Source organism: Spinacia oleracea, chromosome 4 (genome assembly GCF_020520425.1).
Source record: "Spinacia oleracea cultivar Varoflay chromosome 4, BTI_SOV_V1, whole genome shotgun sequence".
Lineage (NCBI taxonomy): Eukaryota > Viridiplantae > Streptophyta > Magnoliopsida > Caryophyllales > Amaranthaceae > Spinacia > Spinacia oleracea.
In genome coordinates, this window is record NC_079490.1 from 182,780,536 (window position 1) to 182,802,048 (window position 21,513).

The 21,513-nt window shown below is 35.5% G+C and overlaps 2 protein-coding genes across 3 annotated transcripts; both read left to right on the forward strand.

Annotated features, from left to right (window-relative positions):
* Positions 1–1,471: 1,471 nt before the first annotated feature.
* Positions 1,472–17,177, forward strand: LOC110783724 (ubiquinone biosynthesis O-methyltransferase, mitochondrial). 2 transcript variants are annotated; one of them, XM_056843171.1, is made up of 9 exons: positions 1,472–1,911; positions 3,499–3,588; positions 3,866–3,944; positions 8,124–8,201; positions 10,398–10,455; positions 11,340–11,389; positions 13,111–13,260; positions 16,514–16,594; positions 16,752–17,177. In XM_056843171.1, exons 1-9 carry the CDS (start codon positions 1,610–1,612, stop codon positions 16,860–16,862), a joined length of 999 nt encoding a protein of 332 aa, XP_056699149.1. In that variant the 5' UTR covers positions 1,472–1,609; the 3' UTR covers positions 16,863–17,177. The 2 variants fall into 2 exon arrangements, with proteins under 2 accessions (XP_056699149.1, XP_021843774.2); XM_021988082.2 differs by having other exon boundaries at positions 1,476–1,911; positions 10,407–10,455.
* Positions 17,178–18,787: 1,610 nt separating this feature from the next.
* Positions 18,788–20,879, forward strand: LOC110783723 (non-functional pseudokinase ZED1). The gene is made up of 3 exons (XM_021988080.2): positions 18,788–19,027; positions 19,321–19,548; positions 19,645–20,879. The coding sequence occupies exons 2-3, from the start codon at positions 19,468–19,470 to the stop codon at positions 20,713–20,715; spliced, it is 1,152 nt and encodes a 383-aa protein (XP_021843772.2). The 5' UTR covers positions 18,788–19,027; positions 19,321–19,467; the 3' UTR covers positions 20,716–20,879.
* Positions 20,880–21,513: the final 634 nt, after the last annotated feature.

A 21,513-nucleotide genomic window follows, 5' to 3' on the forward strand; every position in this document is an offset into this window, starting at 1 on the left:
TTTACATTTTTCACCTTTTAGGACCTACATCTTTTTTTTTTCACCCTTTGGGACCTCAAACCTAAATTCTAGTGAGTTAACCATAGTCTAACTCTCTTAACCCACCGTTAACTAAAGAAGTAATTTTAAAAAAAAAATACAATTGAATACAATAAAAATTACAAACAAAATATTAAAAAAAAAAAAAAACAAATTTTCTTGCATTTTCTTCCTTAACCCGGAACAGGCGAGAGTGAAAGTAAGAAGCAGGGAGGAAGAAGATGAAGAGAAAACAAGATCTTTTGGTCTCCTTGTTTGCTTCTTGGTTGAATTCAAGGTACTGATTAAGCTCCATCCTAGTTTTCTCTTGTTGTCTTCCTCTAATTAATTTAATTGCTCCGATTTCGTCTTTACTGAAAATCTGCAAATAAACTTCTTTATCAGCCTAGTACTTCTCCTCATATGATTTCTTCTCTCCTGGAGTGAGACTTTTTCACTTGCAGCCATCTCGTTTTTTTATCTAAAGTACAACCCAACACCCCAACACCCCAACTTTTACTTTACCAAAACCCCAAATTTTAATTAAATAAAAAAATCTACCCACTACTATTACCAATCTTTGCGCCATAAGGCATTCTTTGTTTTACTTTTCTAATTCTTTGTCATTTAAGTTTTAGGAAGACAGATAAAATCTGATCATAAAATCACAATTGATAAATTTCATAAAAACCAAAATCTCCCAAATTAAGAACCCTAAATTGAAATACATTTCAATTGATCAAATTTATCAAAATCGTATATCTTTCCAAATCTAATATTCTAAGTCGAAACTCTAAGTTGAAACTCTTAATATACCAATTAATCCCAAGCACATTACAATTGAAAATACCATATTTAATTACAACAGATTACAACGATGAATGTGATTTCTTCTTCATGTTGGTCATTATTTCGCTTTCTCACTGGTTGTTGGCGTGCAAATGTAACGTCGCCGTGTGGAACTTAACCCAAGGGATTAAGCTTTTGTTTGATTTAGTCAATGTTGGCCGGAAAATGAATAATAGGTCCCAAACGGTGAAAAAAAAAGTATAGGTCTCAAACGGTGAAAAAAAAATGTATAGGTCCCAAAAGGTGAAAAATATGAAAGGTTGGACTCCAAGTTTTAGCTTAACTCCCAAAATAATCTTTACATTCATTTATTTTTTTCCATTTTAATGTCGTCTTTGTAATTTTAACCTTGTAATTCTATTGATTTATCAATAAAAGACATTGTAATCTCATTTGGTTGATTTAAGTTTGATGGATTAATGAGTTGACATTATTCTCAAATTCTATTGACTCAGATTCTTAAAACTATTTTATTTTATTGTGAAAATAGAATTAAAAAAACAATAATTTTCCAGTACAACAATAATGATTAATCTTATAATATTCCATTTATCATAATAACCATGTAAAACGACGATCTGGAAAACATTTACTCCGGTACCAAGGGAGTAAATAAAAAAGACTAGTGAGCACGTGGCCACCTCCTTCTCCGCCTGTTGACGCGCGCACCTCCTCTCTTTTCACACACTTTTTCATACTACATGCGGTTTCTCTCTTCCCAAAATCTCAAACTCCACCAAAAATGGCGGCGAGACTCTTAACTCGACTCCGCCACCACGCCAACACCGCTAACCTCCCCCATTTTCTCTCTCCCCAACTGATTCCTCGCCGGGAAATTCTTCAACGACTTTCATTGACAACCATTCAATTCCAGCGTTTCTCCGATGTCGCGCGACCTTTGCCGAAAGAACTCACTACCTCCGAAGAAACCCCTCCAGCAATTCTCAGTGAGACTAAAAGTAGCGTCAACGGGGCTAGGGTTTCAATCAAATCGTCTTTGAATGAGGCCGAGCTTGCAAAATTCTCCGCCATTGCTGAAACCTGGTGCGTTTGCTTCATCTTCCGAAAACACTACTAATTAAAATAGTAAATGATGTACTTGAAACATGCAAATTGATTGCATTTTGATGATATAGTTGATAAATTTGTAGTACTATAGGGGAAAGTCGATTACCAAATTTTGATTTTATAAAGTGATTTAAGCTAATCATGATATCATGCCGAATTGATGGTACTAATTTGCACTTATTGACGAGTTTCTTTTTTTGTTATTGATGTTTCTCCATCTCCACATTCACTTTGATAAACTGTATGAATACCAAGGTGCATCATTTGCTTGCAGTTGGTTAGAATTGAAGCACCCCCCTCACTCGCCCGGGTTTGGGGTAGATAAGATGGAGTTACTGTCTGTGTGTAATTAGGGGGATAAATGTAGGTTCTTCTGAGCAGGAGTTGAAACAGTTCAGCGTCTATCCCTTTTTTCTAGCATGAGTTTTTGTGTCACCGAGTTAATATTTGAGGGCGGTTGCTTTTGTAAAACCTTGTCATGAATTTGGTTTATTGGAGGTCATCAGGGAAAGAGATAGTTACAAGAGTTGCTGGAAGAATGGTGTTTTTTGGGAAGATCTGTGTGCATATGTTGGAGTTTGCATTATTCTGGTAATGCATAATCCTCTCTATTTCACTCAGTGAGGCAGCGTGTTTTTAAAGTCTCCGGAAATCAATACACCATGTTACCCTTCAAAGCTAAGTCATGCATTATTAATGAGTGGATTGGGTGTTAAACCCTGATGTCGTGCACATGTGAGTTATCCCACATCGGAGAAGAGAAAGACCAATCGGTTTATGGGAGGAACTTCCTTTGGGCTTGTAAATGGTTTGGACACTCGTTCTTAGGTGGCCAAGGCCCATTTTCAATATTCTCTAAAAATTGAATGTCGTGTTATCTGTTATGCATCTTATTGTGCGTGTGTTATTATCGATTTACTTGTGTCTACAACTATATTATGTATTGCAACTATTTTCTCTAATGGCGCTATTAGGTTGACGGAAAGACACAATTCCGAAAAAGTTTCACTTAAGCAAGTAAACTATCTTTACTTAAGACATAGTGCCCCAAGTCTTATGTTTGGTGTTTATAAGAAAATTCATGGGGAAAAGGAAAAATGGAGTGGATGAGTGAGGATTGATGGGAAGAAAAAAGAGGGAGGTAAGGAGGAAATGTGGTTTCCCTTCCTTTCAAATGGAAAATCTTTTTCACCCTTGAGAGAGTTATTTTCTATATTTGGAAAATTGTTTTTCAAACCTTTCTAAAACAAAAACGGTAAATATTTGAAAAGGGGAAATCATTTTCAAGGAAAACATTTACACCAAACCAAACACTCCCTAAGTATAAATACATGGCAACATATTCAAATTTTCTCAATAATGTGGCTGGAATCTAGTTTGTCAAGGAGATGCTGCACTGCACTGCACTGCTTTTTCTTTTCTTTTTAATGTGATTGGTCTATGTGTTTGTGAGTTGTTTGTTTAAGATTTTACTTAATGTATGTGATTGTTTAATAGTTGAGATTCATCCACCATAGTTACTGATTTTAAAGATAATATTCATCATTTCATTGTAATAATTAGGTGGGATGCTGAAGGACCATTCAAACCATTGCATGCTTTAAATCCAACAAGGCTTGCCTTCATACGTTCCACACTTTGTCATCATTTCAGGTGAATGTTTTTTCTTTGACATGGCATGTTTGTAGTTTTGTACTGTTCTTCTGCTTTCAATTTTCTCCGTGCTCAACAACTATATTATATTTCCTGAAAGTTAAACGATCAGTAAGAGGGAGCAAAAAAGAGAAACGGTACTGTAGAATGTCCAGATAATATTTGTTTGAAATGGTCAATGCTTAGAGTCATAATTTTCTTTGATGCCTTCATTGAAGAAGAAGATTAACTGGATTCCTTTTCCTTTTCTCCTTTTGGGTCTGTTTACTTGTTTCAGAAAAGATCCAGACTGTGCTAGGCCATTCGAAGGGCTGAAATTTGTTGATGTTGGCTGTGGAGGAGGAATTTTGTCAGAGGTTATGCTTCAGTACTGTGCTTTTTCCCTTCTTATGCTACCCCTACGTAGAAGTTTGCTGCTTATCTTTTGTTTGTGTGTTGGGTGGTGAGGAGGTCCTTGATACCTTATTATGCAGAGAGGATTCTGTGGGTGGGTAGTTTATAACTATGGTGATTAGTTAGAGTTCCAGACTTCCAGTAGACCTTGAAAATTATTCATTGCTGTGCTTCTTGATGAAGTACATGACTACCTGGACTAGATATGGGAACATGCTTAACCAGAGATTTTGAAGTTCACGATTATTCGTCCACCGATGCAGAAAATATTGCAGTTTTCCATTCTCAAGCCAAAAGTTTATTGACAACAGTTCGGCAAGAAGTGATTCCTCATGCTTAAAGATGAGCTGATCATTCGTTAAGGATGGTTTACAGATCATCAAATTCCCACAAACGGAATGAAAATGGGTCCATGTAAATGATCGAGACCCCTCAAACAACAACATTCCTTCCCCATATGGAGTTTTTGATACCATGTTAGGGTGTTCTTCAACTTGATTGCAATGTTACTACTGAATCACATCAAAAAGTTCAAGTTTTGCGAGTGTTTGTTTTGGAGCTTGAAATTTCTTTTGAGGTGCTTTTCATGTGGCAAGTCAACTTCTTTTATCAAAGCTCGTTGGGTTTATCAATTAAATTGAAAAACATCATTATTGATTTTTTTTTAAAGATTAAAGTACAACTGCAATCTCAACTAAAACTCCCTCGGTCCCTATTTTATCTTCCATTACACTATGACCTCTCCACTTCACCCCATTTTTACTGAAATGAAATTACTCTCTCAATTAAACTGTTTTTTTTAATGATTTAAACTTCTGTTTATTGATTTGATCTCGAATATTTTAATTAAAATTGGTTTTTACTTTTCAACAGTGTTTTTCTTATACGGCTAGGTCGACTACTGAGTTTTACTGATTCTCTTGGAATGCAAGTAAGATTTGCATTCATGCTTAAAATTACAGCTAAGACTTTTGAGGGACGGCAACGCTTACTAAGACCTTGAAAAACTAACAGATGCCTCAACAGAAGCCTTTCAGACCCTCTTTACAAAGAATTCAACCAATCTCTATCTTTTGTACCTACTTTTATCCCTATAATTATAGAAACTCTATTTTTACAATGTTTTTGATGCTTTGTACAGTAGTATCTACACTACCTACTTTACACGGCCATATTACTTCATTTTTTATTCTTCAAATCTGGCAAGTCAGAGAAGCTAGCAGCACTTTCCTCTGAAAACAGGATCCATTTTAGTAGTTCCAAGTCCACCTCAGAATGTACAACAGTTCAGTACTTGGAGTATTCACGCCCAGCCAATTTCACTTATTCTTTCAACTGATTTTTAATAAATGTTACTCCCTCTGATTTTTGAATAGTGCATTGCTTTCCATAATTGGCCGTCTTTTAATAGGTGCATCACTCACTTTTTTGGGAACTTTCTAACATTATTTATTATTTCTCTCCTCCCACATTTTCCACTCCCAATTATTTTGATTTTTCTCTCTCTTTCATGGTCCTACCACATACTCACGCCATTAGTTTATTTACACTAAAAAATTCTTCCACTTTTCTTTTCCTACAACAAAGAATTCACCCACTCATCCCACATGCATAATATTATGCTAAATTCAACTAAAACTTCTAAAGCTATATGCCGGTCAAACCGATGCGCTTATTAAAACATGGAGGGAGTATAACTTTTAATGTGTGAAATTAGTGAATCTGGCCCACTTTGGGATGTCCCAAAGTTATACCCACTTCCTTGTAAGGAAAAAAGGCCTACCCCTCAACTGTAGTGGACCCTACATTCTCCTGCAATATTATTACATTTTTTCCTCTCTTTAGAAAACAATCCTTCTTTCTCTCACAATTCCTATACTTTCTCTTTCTAATTTTTTTATATGTTGACTTCTTTTTTTACGTAGTACTCCCCCAGTCCTGGAATACTCGCCCCGGTTTAAGGCAATTTATTTGACTTATTATTTAATTTGGTGATAGTTGATAGTGGAGTATTTTTTTAATATAGTTAATGGGAAATGTGTGGGACCTCTAACTTTTTAATGTTCTTTTAGATATTAGGAATACAAGTAGGACCTTAGGTAAGTGAAGAAAAAATATAAAATTAGAAAACATACGACATTTATAGAAACGGGGCAAGTATTTCGGGGTGTATTTATAAGGAAAGCGGGGCGAGTATTCCGGGACGGAGGGAGTATATTTTTTTAATCCTTCACGTGTTACCACTTTTGGCTCACCCTTACTAAAGCCTAAGTAGAAGATACAATTAGGACAGATGATGTGTTTTTCGAACATTTATACTCCCTCCGTTTTTGAATGTTAAGTCTCTTTTGGAATCTAAGACAACCCAACATAAGTACACCCGTTACATGAATCTCAATAGAATTTAACTTATGTGCGTAGGAGAGATAAATAATTAAGGGGTTTAAATAGAGATAAAGACTTGAACAAATGAATCATTTAGATATTTGTAAGAGTATAATGGGGATAAATGTTGGATAAGGAAAGATTCCAAAAGGACTAATAAAAAAAACAATTCAATACGGAAAGAGAACTAACATTCAATAACGGAGGAAGTAGACAAGTAGTATTTTAACTTCTTGATTAACTAAACTATACTCCCTTAGATCCAAAATATGAGTAATTTTCTCAAATCTATACTAATATATTTAAGTGTTCATAAAAAATTTATGTGCGACGTGTCACACCATCTACATACTAAAAATATGCCACACCACTGAGCAAATACTACCTCCGTTTCATAATGATCTTTACGGTTATTATTTGCATAAATATTAGACAAAAGAGGAGAGTGTGTAAAAAGGTGTGGCTATAATAAAATATAGATAAATTTAAGTGAGGGAGTGTAAAAAGGTGAATGAGTGTAAGAAAAAATGAAAAAAGTAAGAGAAAGTGAGTTAAAGTTATAATGTTCTGGGGTAAAAGGGCTAAAAATCTAAAATAGTAAAGTTTCATGTCTAAAAATAGTATAAAGTGCAATGTTAAAAATATTATGAAACAGACTAAAACGAAAAGTGTAAAGATCATTATGAAACGGAGGTAGTAGCATATATTACATTTTTTTCCGACAAAAGTAACATGTATTTCGTGTGACAACAAAACGCGTTTATATTCGAACTTGGGACCAACAAAATATTGATTGTAAGTCTTACCAACATAGCTATCTACTTGTTGTGCTTTCTTTCACCATATAAATATACTTGAAAAATACCAGTGTTTGAATTTACTACTTTTTAGTTATGCAGTGACATATAAGATAAATTAAAATTTGTTTATGAAGTAACTTAACAGCTTTAATTTTGTGGTTTTTTGAAAATTTTGTTTTCCCTCTTTATTTGTGACATATAATAACAACTTGTTTATGCGAAAGTTTATGATGAAAAGTCGAACTTGCTTTTCTAGCTAAACGCTATAATATACAGATAGTAGCTACCCAAGGTATCGCTCGAATCACACACTAGTTTTTAAATTTTAAAATATAAGTCATTTTATAATGCCTATGCAATAATGTCACTTTGTAATATCAATACATATGTACACATTAAGTGTGTTAATGAAATTCCTTTCTTTTTAATATGTATTCCTCCATTTCACAATAAGTGCATTGTTTTGACTTTTTTCACTATTCACTTATTAACTTTGACACCTTTTTACTAACATATTAAAAATAAATATTAATATGTAAAATGTTTTTAGAATAAATTTTATTGTATATTTTCAATTTTTTTTTTTTTTTTACTAATAGATAGTTAAAGAAAGTAAAGGTAAAAGATGAGGGTTGATAAGTGTGAAAGTCAAAACAGTGCATCTATTGTGAAACGGAAGTATGAGAACTGCATCAGACGGGGTTATACTTAGTTGATACATTGTAACATAATGAAAAAAATACTCACTATCATTCTAGAAAATATTGAATGTTTAATAAATAAACTCACTCATTTTACACGCAACAACTCGAGTATCCTCAGGCTAGAAACTTGTAGAATCTGTTTTGCATTAGTTTGCTAGTGTACTTTTGTCTAGAAATTCATTATAAAAGAAGCAAGTGGCAGTTTCAGCAAATTTCATTTCCTTCTGGTTATGACAATATGTTCTTCATACAGCCCTTGGCACGAATGGGAGCTACAGTTACTGGAGTTGATGCAGTGGATAAAAATATCAAAATTGCCCGTCTTCATGCTGTATGTATTCATCTTTTCAATAAAATGGGGAAATGAAATTTGTAGGTTTTTTTTTTCTTTATTGCATTGTCTAAAATATGGCAGTGCTTTGACCTGTATCCCTTTGTGACACTTTTTAGCCTTCCCAGTTATTTCCTTTTCATGTTATGTGGATAATATTTGTGCATGCGAACACTTGATAGAAGGACATTGGCTGTTTCATTTTTCTTTCTGTGTTAGAGTTGCATGGATTAGTTGTTTGAGAAAATAAGAAGTTTTCACTCAGCTCTGCGAAGATTGAATTATAATTTGTTGTCTGATTTTGTATTTATTTGTTATTTGGTGGTGAATGTCTGTAAGATTAGGAGTTTCAATGTGTTGGGTCACTTGGGTGTGCTGGTCTTGGTGGGAATCGGGTGTAACCGTGTAACTGACTGTTTTTCCACATTTCCATCGTATACTAGTAAATCCATGGTTTTGAATTTCAATAACAGTTGGGGGTATCTCAGAGATATTTCTGTTTTTGACTCGGTTAGAAAGAGTTTTTTTTTTTTTCTCCTTTTTGGTTTGAAGAAATTTTGTACTCTTTACACTCCTTGGAAGAAGGGAGAGGGTCTTTAACATGGTAGAGGATTTGGCTTGACGTAATTTCTGAGTTTTATTTATGTGCACACACTTCATTGTTTAGTGTTTTAGATAGAAGAAAGTTATTAAATGAAATCAAGAGGAACATACATCAATAAGAAAAAAACAGGAGTCCACTAAAAAGAAATTAATTGAAATATAGCATGGAGATCTCATTTTATACCATTCAATGTAAGCCAGAAAGTGATATCGTAGATGAACAGCATTAAAAAGATGTAAGAAAAACTACTTCTCATATTGTTTCTTACGGAGTAATAAGAAATCCCTCTCCAGAAAACTGTTAGCTCTTCTCTTACCACAACATCTAGTATCACAAGAGACCATGAGTGGACCCAGTGTTACCTAATTCTATTTCTATAATTACCCCACGAACTGCGAACCGAAAAGGCGAATTATAACGTGAAAATGATAAAATTCTGGTCTAATTTAGCAAATTAGGTAGCGAATTGCGCACCCGTACCCAGTCTCATACTAGCGAATCAGGTAATAGTGAGTAGACCTAAAACATCCTTTGATAGACATTCAATGAAAAGGTAAAAATGTCAAAATGCAATAAAAAAAAAAAGAAAAAGAAATTCAAGTACCCTGCTCAGTGTTCCTGCCAAAATTTAATCGATATTAGATTTTGGTAAAGAAAATAATAAATAATTGGGAGTCTAATATCCTTAAATTGACCTGGAATAGCATCTAATGATATTCCTATCTGCTTCTGGTGATTCGGTGTCAAACGGAAAGAGGTTAAGAGAGATTCATCATAACTATCTACCCTTCAACGAAATGTTCTTAGACACAAATGAATGGCGTCCTCCCTTTTCCTACAAGCCTTATCCCGCCTCATAAATGTTCTCTTTTGTCTTCCCTCACTCCAGAACAAAATAACTCTCTATAACCTCCTGAAGACACTTAGTAATAAAAAAGAAAGTGTAAAATAAAAAAAGTGATACAAAGGGTGCTGTCTTCTGCGGGCAGTTCTACCCGGAAAGTTGCTAGATTAGTATTGAATCAGTAGTCGAATATATGGTAATTTGTAGAGCACACGTATTCATTGTTTATAAGCACGACCGTGGCAGTTCATTGAAGACTTTTTATTGTAATGTTCTATTTCATCCAGAAACGAGTTAGTTGTGTATACTGTCTTTAAAGGCTGTATAGGCTAATTATTTTATGTTGGGCCTAAGGGTTGTGAATTTGACCGAGGGTTAATCGGAAATAGCTTCTCTGCTATTGAATGGTAAAGCTGCAATTTACATATGCTGGTTTATACTTCCTCCGTCTTTTAATACTCGCAACGTTTGTTAGTTTCACGCATGCCGATGCACAACTTTGATCATTTATATCTTAAATTCTCTTTATGCAAAAATTATAAAAAGTTGATATTTTGAAAATACACATTGAGACGAATTTAACAAGATCCACATGACTATGTTTTATCTTATATAAAAAACACTACGAATAGTCAAAGTAGATTATATGAATAGTGGCAAAAGTCCAAACGTTGCGAGTATTAAAAGACGGAGGAAGTATTTCTTTGCTGTTTTCCTTCTTTTTTTGTTTATGTTTTTGACATTCTAGTATACACAGGAGTCTGATCCAGCCACTTCATCCATTGAATATCTTTGTACAACAGCTGGTATGTCTTGATCTTTTCTGCATGCTATGCAAAACATTCATTACTTTAGTTGAGCATTTATCCCACACTATCATTTTCTCTTTTATAATACCTTCTGTTCTTATGCATCTTTAGTTAGAATTATATGACGTTTGTATGTTAGCCTTGCTGTTGAATGGATTGTCCACAGCATATATGTCCCCTTGTTTCCCTTTCTTTTTCCCTTTCTTTTTCCCTTTCCCTTTCCCCTTCATGTACCAAACGGCCCCTAAAGGTGTGACAGACTAATGAGCTGAGACTGAATCTATTGAAGTACAGTAAGGTTTTTAGAAGAAAATAGTACACCAAGGTATTTAAAAGGTAGATCACCTTTACTTAACTCAGATTCAGAGAGATACACCATCAAAGTACACTGACCATTTAGACTGATAAGTTTTAAGCCAGAAGAACCAGAGAAAACATTAAAAGCCTGAATCATACTTCTTTTGAAATCAATATTGAACAGAAAACTCGCACCCAGTTTCAAGACTTGATTTTTTTTTTTATTAAAGAGTTATTATCGTATCCATCAATCGGAGTTTAGATCCATATTAATATTACGCATGATACAATTTTACTTTGCAAGAGAGAAGACCTTTTTGTAATCTTGTATAGATGTGAACCTCCATCTCATTATAGTTAAACTTCTTGACTTGCATGCAAAACCCAAATTCAACGCCCGTATTTTGCTGATGATTACTTGTTCAAGTTGCCTTGAACTCAATGAAGAAGATATGGATTAATGGCCTATTTTCATTTCTGCACCGTTTTGTCCATTTATATGGATATGAAGCTTGCGCTACATAATTTCCTCATTTCCTATCCTTTATGTATTACGAATATTTTACTGAAATTTTATTGAACAGAAAAGTTGGTAGAAGAACAGAGACAATTTGATGCGGTACTTGCTTTAGAGGTATGTGTTATTTGATAGTAGTTTTGATGTCTGTACTTCTATTTAAGTTCTTATAGAACAATAAATATCGCGGCGTTTTTATTTGTCCATGTTCACTTCTATTTGTATATTCAAATTAAATACTTGGTCTTGAATCATTATCATCAGCCATTTATGTTGGTATAATTGTCTGGGATGTGTAAATTAGAGTGATATCTGTTTAAGATTTTTCTTTTTATATTTCTGGGTTTGAAATTGATCTGTAAGGTTCTGTTTAACATGCATGTTGGGTTTCTAGATACCGAGATTTGCTTGTGAATACTAGTTAAAAATAACAATTTTGAAGAAGTAATGAAGTTAAGAGGAGATAAGATGGGAACTAATGTTGAACTTATTCTGTTTCACATTCTGATTGATTGAACTTGTTTTGCCTTTCATGACTAATTTGTCGTTCTTATGACCAAATATGGTTTCTTAGTCTCTTGTATTTGATATTTTGATTGTCTACTACCATGAAAAAAACATAGCTAGAAAACAGAAGACAGCCTAACCTTTAAAATAAAAAACAATTTTTCTCTAACTTTTCTCACTCATAAAAGTGTAATTATGTTTGACAGTTTAGATAAAATGCTGTAGATGTGCACAGGAGACAGGGCACTACTACAAATGCTAATACCAACCTAATATCTGCCGATGAACTTATGGAGATATCTTTATGCACCAAAACTTAATACCTAGTCCTACAAGCCTGAAAAAATAAATATCTACCCAAAACTTCATAAATAGATAATGGTTAGATTTCCTAAATCCTAACATATCTCCACATTATAGAATGATTGAGAGAGTATGAGAAGGATACAACTATAACAAAGGGTATTCCTGCTGATATCATGGTGAATCCTAATTATGAGGGTTTTAGACAGCTTGCAATATTTTCTGAATAGAGGGAATACTTTTCTGGAGAAGTAAACTCATCGTAAATCCAGTTTATTTTCTATGAGCTATCCTGACTTCCTTTCCACCCTATGTTTATGATTTGGGGCCTTTTTTATTGGACGTGGGGGGGGGGGGGGATATGTGACATTCTTTTTCTTTAAAAAGTTGTACACAACTTCTACATGAACGCAGTTTGGGAAAAAAGCCTTTTATAAAAGGCTGATAAACAAGTGAAAAGAAAGTTGCATGAGCCTAATTTGTCTTTGGCCCTCCTTTTGTATATGGCTGGCTTCCCGTTGGTCTCGTTCTTTACTACTGGAAAAACAAAAGTTGGTCTTACAGTTAGGATAGGTCTTTCTTTTTGGGGATTTTGGGTGTGGAATATGTGACAAAAAGGAGTTAGATGTAGGTACCTTATGGACAAAGGTGGTACACTGCAAAGCTTATCTTTGATTGAATACTCCCTCCGTCCCGGAATACTCGCAACGGTTTGACTGGACACGCTTGCCAATGCACAACTTTGACTATCAATATCTTCAATTATATATTATAAAAACTTATAAAATATTAATATTTTGAAAATATATATTAAGATGAAGACAACAATATATTATATACTAACACTTATTTTCATATACTAAAAATAAAATAGGGTCAAAGTGAATTATGTGAATAGTGCAAAAAGTCAAACCGTTGCTAGTAATCCAGGACGGAGGGAGTATGTAGCTATTTTGTCTAGAATATATTCTAGACAAAACGTCCATTTTTCTTAGTGTCTGGCACTAATTACATTCTGTTATCTTTAGGTGATTGAGCATGTGGCAGATCCTGCTGAATTCTGCAAGTCACTTGCAGAGTTAACTGTTCCTAATGGAGCTACTATGGTTTCAACAATTAACCGCACCATGCGAGCTTATGCTACTGCCATTGTTGCTGCAGAATACATTCTTCAATGGGTATGACTCTTTTGCCTATAGGTTGAGTTGCTATCCTCATTAATGGTGTGAAGTGTGAACAATAAAGCGCACCTTGTATGCACAAGATGCATGCTCATGCTATTTCTCTTGCTAATGCTCCTTAAAATTTACCCCTCCTATGAAATCAAAGCATGAAATGCAGAAAGGTAATAATGTAATATAGAGAATTCATAAGAAATTTTGCAAAAAAAGTATGCTTATGTTGCTTGATGAGCAAGCCTTCATGAATATCGTGATGCACCTATTGTTTTCACCTTGGAGTATCTTTGTTCTTAAAACTAAGCTTGTTAGTTATTCCATGTCCGGTTTTCCATACGTGGGTCGGTGGGTACACATGTACCACTTTTACCATATGAATATTTTTAGAAAAAGGCAGAAATGGGTATTTTATAAAGCTCTGTTTACCACCAAGGTCCTTTTTCTTCACAGGTTTTTAGAGCATTTCTTTTATTTCTTATCTCTCTTGTGGCTATTTTGTTGGGTAGTCTCCCCAAGTATCAAATTAAATAATACACTTGGTATAATGAAAAAGGGAAAGAAAAATAATTAGATAAATTTTGTAGTGAATGCTCTAGACTACTATAGAAGGCGGAAGTGATCATAGTCTAGATATTACCAATTGGCGGTGGATTTTTCTTGCTATGATAGAAGTCAAAGAAGGTGGGCCTAGATCCTTCTTGATGGAAGTGGAAGAATTTTGCTCTTATGGCAAGAAAATCGGCAACCTATAGAAGTTTGTAGAAGTAGGGTGGCCACTATAAAATGGGAGTGTCTTGTGTTTATGAAGAGCGTACATACACAAGGGAGGGTGCGCATACGCAAGAGTGAGTGCATACAAATGAGTGTATGGTATCGAGAGGGAGGGTGCATACAAAGAGTGTATGACACCACGGGGGTGGGTGTTATGACAACCACCAAGAAGTTTCGGTTATGACGCGATTTTCGACGTTGTGTAGGCGTGGGGCGACTGGGGATCGCGCCAAGAAAGAGTAGCGTAGCGAGGTACAAGGTGCGCGCGCCTTGTGCGCTTTTTGTGGAAGCGCGTCGGTTGAATCCCACGCTTCTTGTGTTCTGGGCGCAAGAAAAAGAAAGTCAGCGGCTTAAATGAAATAAATTAACACGAGTATCACGTGACCCATTAATGGGTTTTTGTTGGGTTTAACGGGCAGACTGGTAAATTTAGGAGAGAGAAAATCCTACCTGCGAACTAGCTCCAGATGGTGTTGGAGGATGAGAGTGCATTTGTGGGAGTACCATGGTGTAAAAACTCGCCCGAGTTGACTCGTATCGCTCGAGTTAACTAGGTTTTGGAGGCTGGCGATACAAGATATCCCGAGTTGTAAATGTATTTTTTAAAACGGCGAGATCTTGGCCGATTCAACCGATCCGAACCAATTTTTTCCGCATTAAACGTTATTAGCCTCACATCTACTCAGTTTTCGGTCGAACTCCCCATGTTTTCGACTGACGAGTTGGGGTTCGTACCATGCGAGGTGTAACCAAGTGGCCTCAAAAAGAAAGGAAAAAGGAAAAAAATGGAGGAACTCCACTGAAATAGAGTAGAGAACTCCATTTTCAGATCTAAAATAAGAGAGGAGAGAGAAGGTGGACAAAGGAATTCATTTAACTATGTCAAACACTGTCCGCGACTAACGCATCATTTCCGTTACCGAAACTCTGCGACCGATACCGTATTTTTTATCTATGGGGAGTACGTCGTCAGCATGACGAGGGTTTGTAATCTTTCCATCCAAAGATTATATTTGTGGGAGGGTTCATGATCTTTTCCGTGCAAAGACCAGCTTTTAATGAGCAAAGATCAGGTTGTAAGTTTGTTGCAGCTTTTAGTTCCTTAAAAAGTTATCTGGATCGTAGTTTTTCCCCTATGTGGGAGGTTTTTCCATAATGTATTTATAAAAGTCCTTTGAGAAATGGAAATCAGGTTTATATACCAAGTTATAATTTTAAGAAGTTGACTTACCTATTCCGTTGGTGTTTGTGTCAAAAGGTTCGATATGGATGCTAATATGCAGATAATGTATTGAGAAATGGTTTGTTGTAAAGCAGATACATACTCTGAAAGAAATAAGAGTAAGAGTATGAGTGGAAACCTGTATCATTGCACAACTTCTTGTGTTCTAGTTATCTCTATTATTAAAACTTAATGAGAAGGGATGGCGGAGATAACTGAAGTGGAAAGAAAAAGTCGTTGCAATAGGGACTTGGGGAGAAATAAGGGGTAAATGGAAGAATGGGGGCAATAGAAAGAAATTAAGGAAGCATGGCAATTGGCAAGTTGGCAACTGGGCAACACGTGTTGCCATATATGAAATTTGGTGAAAAAGATTCTATATGGTAATTGGAGCTTTTAAATTACCTATTCTTTTACAGATTTTTTCAAATTCATATGGTAAGAGGTATTTTTGATTCCATTCTGGCAATTGTTAAACCTAAGTTGTGATATGTTAATCGTAAATTCCAAGCAAGACGAGTATATATACAGTAAGACATTCGAAATTTACCAATTCTCATTAGGAGTCTCTCCATGCCTCTTTAATATACCTTTTATATAAAAACTCCTAAAAGCCACCTCTTATCTTATAAATTGCCACTGTGAATAGTTGATCTTTACAATAAAGGTTAAAAATCAATGCTGAGGCAGTTGAATTTGTATTTCCGTGTCTCAATTTCTGGCACATTGACCTTATCATGTTCCCTATGGACTAAGAATATCCATTACTAGAATAGGATAATTTCCCGGTATCAAGCTCCTTATCGCCTTTTACGCCCTTGCTATGAGGAGTTGTAGTCACTTTTTGGGTGTCTGCCTGAGGATCGAGGACCATGTTAAGAATTCACTATCGTGTCGAAGTGTGTGACTCTAGAAAGAAGGATTACATTTGAAGAGATGAGACCCATGAGGATCTGAAAGTAGCTGCCACTGACATTTTATATACTCATTGATGAGACTCTCGTTTTTTGTCATGTAGCCAAGTGTTATACAGAGTAATGAGCTAGTGACACCTAGCATCGAGCTTTTTGCTATAAATGATGATACAAATCTGCATAGGAGGTTGATGGGTCGATTTGATATATCTTTCCTTTTGTAAATAATGGTTCGATCATCACTTAATTAAAAACTGGTATTCAGATGATAAATGGGGCTGTGACAGACTTACGATGTTGTTTGCCAAGTATTATGCATATTGACCTGGACTAATTGTGCTTGCAGCTTCCGAAAGGTACTCATGAATGGTCAAAGTTTCTTACCCCTGAGGAAGTTGCCTTGATCCTTCGACGAACTTCTGTTACTGTAAGTTGATTGACAGGTTCTACTAATCATGTTGCTGGCATATTTCCCCCCAATCTCAACCCCCCTTCCTTTTCCTGGTACGGATTTTAGTAATTTTTTTCTCTACCGCTCCTTGTCTGTGAAACCCTGATATTGTATCACGTTGTGATTATTGCAGGTTCAAGAGATGGCTGGTTTTGTGTACAATCCGTTGTCTGGAAAGTGGCTTTTATCTGATGATATAAGTGTAAATTTCATTGCATTTGGAACTAAAAGCTCCGAAGAATAGCAACATATCATAGGGTCTCTGTCTTCCTGTTCTTGAATTGAGCTAATTATAATGTTGTCTAGTAGACTATAGAATTACGTTTTTTGCAGAGCCGGAAAATAATTGTTAATTCCTGAGTGTAGTGGGCGATATTGATGTAAATATGTTTGAAAGTGTCATAGAACAGGATTTAGTTTATTTTTGAATTATTTATTGAATAAAACTCTCACCAAGTTTTCCAATCAATACATTTACAATGTACTCTTAGAAATTTTCTAAGATGAGAGTTTCCTGATTGTTAAGACATAAAGAGTTGGTAATTTGGTTCACATTTGAGCATTTTGTGCACTTCAACTCCTGCTCCCAGTGTATGCAAGACGAGCTTAGGAAGCATCGTAGAGTTTGGATTTGGAGTACAAATTAAATTATATGCCTAATCACTGTATCAATATCTGATGTGGTTGACTGTAACTATGAAAGCCAGTGTATGTGGATATGGTTAGGAGGTTCTCTGATCTCCTTGATGCTCCTAACATGAAGTGTTTATTCCTAGAAACTATGGAGTTTTTTTTTTTTCTTTGTACCATCTGGTTCATCCTTAGGACTAATCCGGATTCTGGCGAGTTTTGAGTTGATAGTTTTCAGTACCCAATTGTTGTTGCGGGGGATCGAACACGAGGTCCTCCCTACCAAGTTCAGCTTCAATCACTAGTGAATCAACATGCAATTGGTAGAAACTATGGAGTTATTAAAATAGAAACATAAATGCTTAATATTGCAATTTGTTCCATATTGCCAAAGAGGCTGTCCCCTAGCTCGTCTCTTTTGCATGTAGGCAATTTTAGGGTAATTTTGCCCAAGTTGTTGATATATTTCTTTCGTTCATTAGCTATTATGCCCAACATTTGGAGCTTCACGTTTGTTAATTGATAACTTTGACCATCTGCATATTAATACCCATAATCTTTTACTCCATAAAATTTAGTTTCCATTTGGTTATTCAAAGAATATGCACGCTGAACTGAAGAATTGTACAACTTACAACTATATACTAAAACTTATCGATTCTGCAGTTTGTTGTGATGGGCATCGTTCGTTACACTTCAAGGCCTGTACTTTGAAGTTTGAACGTCAATGGCGGAGATATTTCTTGGTCAGCGCGCATCAAACCTGATGGTGATAGATGGAACAATTGAAGTTATGGATGGATGACATAGGCTACATAAATCTATCATAGATAGACTCTTGCTGACTTTAAATCATAGAATGATATAGTCTATGTTATGGAAGTAATACTTTGCAGAGTTGGAGAAGGGAATTTCTACCCGTCATCGAAGTCTGGTTTCTGACTAGACCTGGTTATTGGGCGGGTCGGGCCAGGGTTGGTGTGGATCAAAGTGGGTCAGATAGTAAAAGGGTTTATTTTAGCGTGCTACGGGTCAATAACGGGGCGATAGTGGGCGGGTCAATAAACGAAAAAGGAAAAATAAACAAAAAGAGAGTCGTACGTGAATACAAAGCTATCCATATTCTCCTTAATTTTTTAGTCATCCTCAGGCCCTCATACCATTATTTAAGTAACCCCACAAGAATTTAAACAAACTACTCCCTCCGTCCCAAAATTATTGTCCTGCTTTCCTAAACGAGCATCCCAAAATTATAGTCCTATTTCCTTATTTGAACATGAAGTATTTCCCATATTATTCTCACTTGGGACCCCAAAACAAAAAGAAAATGTACTTTATTCCTTTTATATGTACTATTTTCCTTTCCCATATACTTTTTTCCTTTTTACATGTACTATATTCTACTTTTTCAACATCAATGTACTATATTTTAATTTCCGACACACTATATTCCACTTTTCTTAAAATTCATTTTTTTAGTCAAACAGGACGAAAATTTTGTGACGAAGGGAGAAATACACGTTCTATGTTTGTTGACTTGGGCTGGATTAATTCCTGACATCCACATCTTTTCTCATCCAAAAGCAGTTTAAATTAAGAGATCAAAGTCAAAATTTTCTGCGGTTGGACTTTTGTTATTTACATCAATCAAATCAAATACTTGTTGAATCTTATTCAGCCAGTTTACAATGGAGATAAAGTAATGTGAAGCTTTTCAACTCTGAACATTTCTAGAATGCAACTTGAAGTCCAAAAGCTGCTGCTTGTAATCTTTTCAAGGTTAGTGATAGATCCCAACTTGTATAATCATCATTTATTAATACTTGATTTCTGAACCATCTTGTTTGAAAATTGAGATGTATGCTTTACTTGAACTTGTGGGATTCGTTTGTGTATAAATGAATCACAATAAAACCTGTTCTCTTTACCTGGTTTTACTTAAATGGGATTATTTAATCGATTAAAATTTACTTTTACTAGTTGAAGGTAAGTGAACTTCTTGTAGATATGTAGGATTAGTAGAAACATTATGTTAGGATTCCTATTTACCCTCTTTTGTTGTTGTTTATCAGGTAAAACCACTAGTTGATTGGTAGATGGTACAAAAACACAGTCCAAACTTGTAGGATTCTCTCTTGTATTATCCCATCTAAATGGAAACAAAAGGAGGGAGAAAATGGAAGTCTAATCATGTCATCAATTGCTTCGGAAACTAAAGTATGAGTATCAGTCGTATGGCATCGAGTTCATTTAGAAAGATATGGAAGACTACCAGTCTGAAACCACAAGAAAATGCAACGGTATGAAATATACAAGAGCCAAGTTGTAAAGTTGTTGTTTGGGTCTAAAGTTCATAAAATAAAATAAATTTGTTAAAATTTGGCTGTTTGATGCAGGTAAGGGGCAAATACATGGTTTTTGAAGGAAGCATAGAAAACTTTATAGAGAATGGAGCATTGGTATTAGAGGAAAGCATTTCTTTGTTTCATGGTAAATCAAACCCCATCCGCTACTTCTCAGTAGATGAGCTCAATGCTATGAATCTGGAAAAACACTCTATGTCTTTTAGGGAACGGGATGTTAAGTGGTACAAAGGTTTTTGGGATGGAAGATGTGTTTTGGTAAAAGAACAATCTGAAAAACATAATTCTGATCTCAGGTTAGCAACTTTCCGTGAGATTGTGGTTGCTGCACAAATGAGCACTCATAATAACGTGCACAAGCTTGTCGGATGTTTTGTTGAGACGAAATATACAGTCCTCGTTTTTGAGTGGGTAGAAAATGATACTCTTCATGATCTAATCTTCAAACATAAACCAGCACTTGATTGGAAGGAGAGGCTGAGAATTGCATGGGAAATCGCTCATGCTATGTCATATCTTCACACTGCATTTCACCGGCCTATAATTCATAGGAGTTTAAAGCCTCAAAATGTGTACTTGAGCAAGGAGGATAATACTGCTAAATTGTCAGACTTCAGTCTTTCAATTTCTGTTCCTGAGGGTGAAGAATACGTTGAAGATATTGTGGTGGGCACATTCGGTTATCTTGCTCCTGAATATAGCTATTTTAACAGACTTGCAGAGAGTGTAGATGTGTATACGTTTGGTGTGTTTTTTCTCGTGATATTGACAGGAAAAGATGCTGTATTAAGGCCAGTCAAGCCATTAGAGGACAGTGATGAGATGACTCCTTTAGTTGAGTGGGTTAAGAATGTATTTGGATACAAATGCATATCAGAGATCGTAGACCCTGCAATCACTGGAACGGATGAACAAGTTAAACAGCAATTAAGAGCATCAATAGAGCTTGCACTCCGGTGCACGGAAACAGAAGAAGATTCCAGGCCGACTATGGTTGATGTGGCAACTCAACTCAAGACCATCATCAAATCCTCTCAATCAATCTGTCCCTTATCTGTTACAGGGCAGCTTTCTGCAAGCTGCTCACATAATCTAATCTGTTAGCTCAACTGTAAGAATCTAATCTAACCTGTTAGCTCAACTGTAGAATGAGATGCTAACTTGCTCATCTTTTGGAATATCATAATCTACAATTTTCCTGAATAATGCTCCACTACTTAAAATGTTCCTGAATTTTCTACCTATACTTGATGTTGCTGCTATGTCCATTTTCGATGGAGTCAAAGATTCATTTGTTCTTTTGGCTGTCGGATGTAATGGAGTAAATCAAATGGCTCTTAAAACCTCTTCGCTTCCTTTTCATGAAATAGAAGATGGTCGTCCCGTTGTCGTCCCGTTATCGTTTTTTGGGTCAACTGGAAACAACCCCTCTGCAATAGTAGGGGTAAGGTTGCATACACCCGACCCCCCCCCCCCCCTTACCCCGCTTCTTGCGAGAGCCTCTTTGAGGCAATGGGATAATGATAATGAATGATAATGATGCTTGATGTTGCTGCTGTCTTGGTGTGCAGCTCTGTATGTTAAATTATATCACCTGTCATAATTAAAAACAATAACATGTAATAGAACCCTATCTTTTCAGGTACGCCATGCATAAGTATGACTATGACAAAAGGTTAGAGATGAACAAAGTTCCAATACAAGTATATTACACTGATGTTATATTAGACTGCTGTTAGATGTTACGGAAGATGAACCGATTGAGGTTGGGCCGTTTTTGGAATATTGTTGGGTGTTCCAGAAGATAAGCAAAATGAGGTTGAATAAGGAATCTGAAGATAAATTTGTAGAGTTAACGGCTTAAACCTTGTACATAGTCCAACTGGTGGAAAATAATTCCTT

Bases quoted from the DNA above. Each gene is read 5' to 3' on its own strand.
- LOC110783724 (XM_056843171.1), top strand. From the start codon at position 1,610: ATGGCGGCGAGACTCTTAACTCGACTCCGCCACCACGCCAACACCGCT. The intron at 10,456-11,339 runs GTATGTCTTGAT...TTTATTGAACAG, and splicing joins ATATCTTTGTACAACAGCTG to AAAAGTTGGTAGAAGAACAG. The intron at 13,261-16,513 runs GTATGACTCTTT...TTGTGCTTGCAG, and splicing joins CAGAATACATTCTTCAATGG to CTTCCGAAAGGTACTCATGA.
- LOC110783723 (XM_021988080.2), top strand. From the start codon at position 19,468: ATGAGTATCAGTCGTATGGCATCGAGTTCATTTAGAAAGATATGGAAG. The intron at 19,549-19,644 runs GTATGAAATATA...TGTTTGATGCAG, and splicing joins AACCACAAGAAAATGCAACG to GTAAGGGGCAAATACATGGT.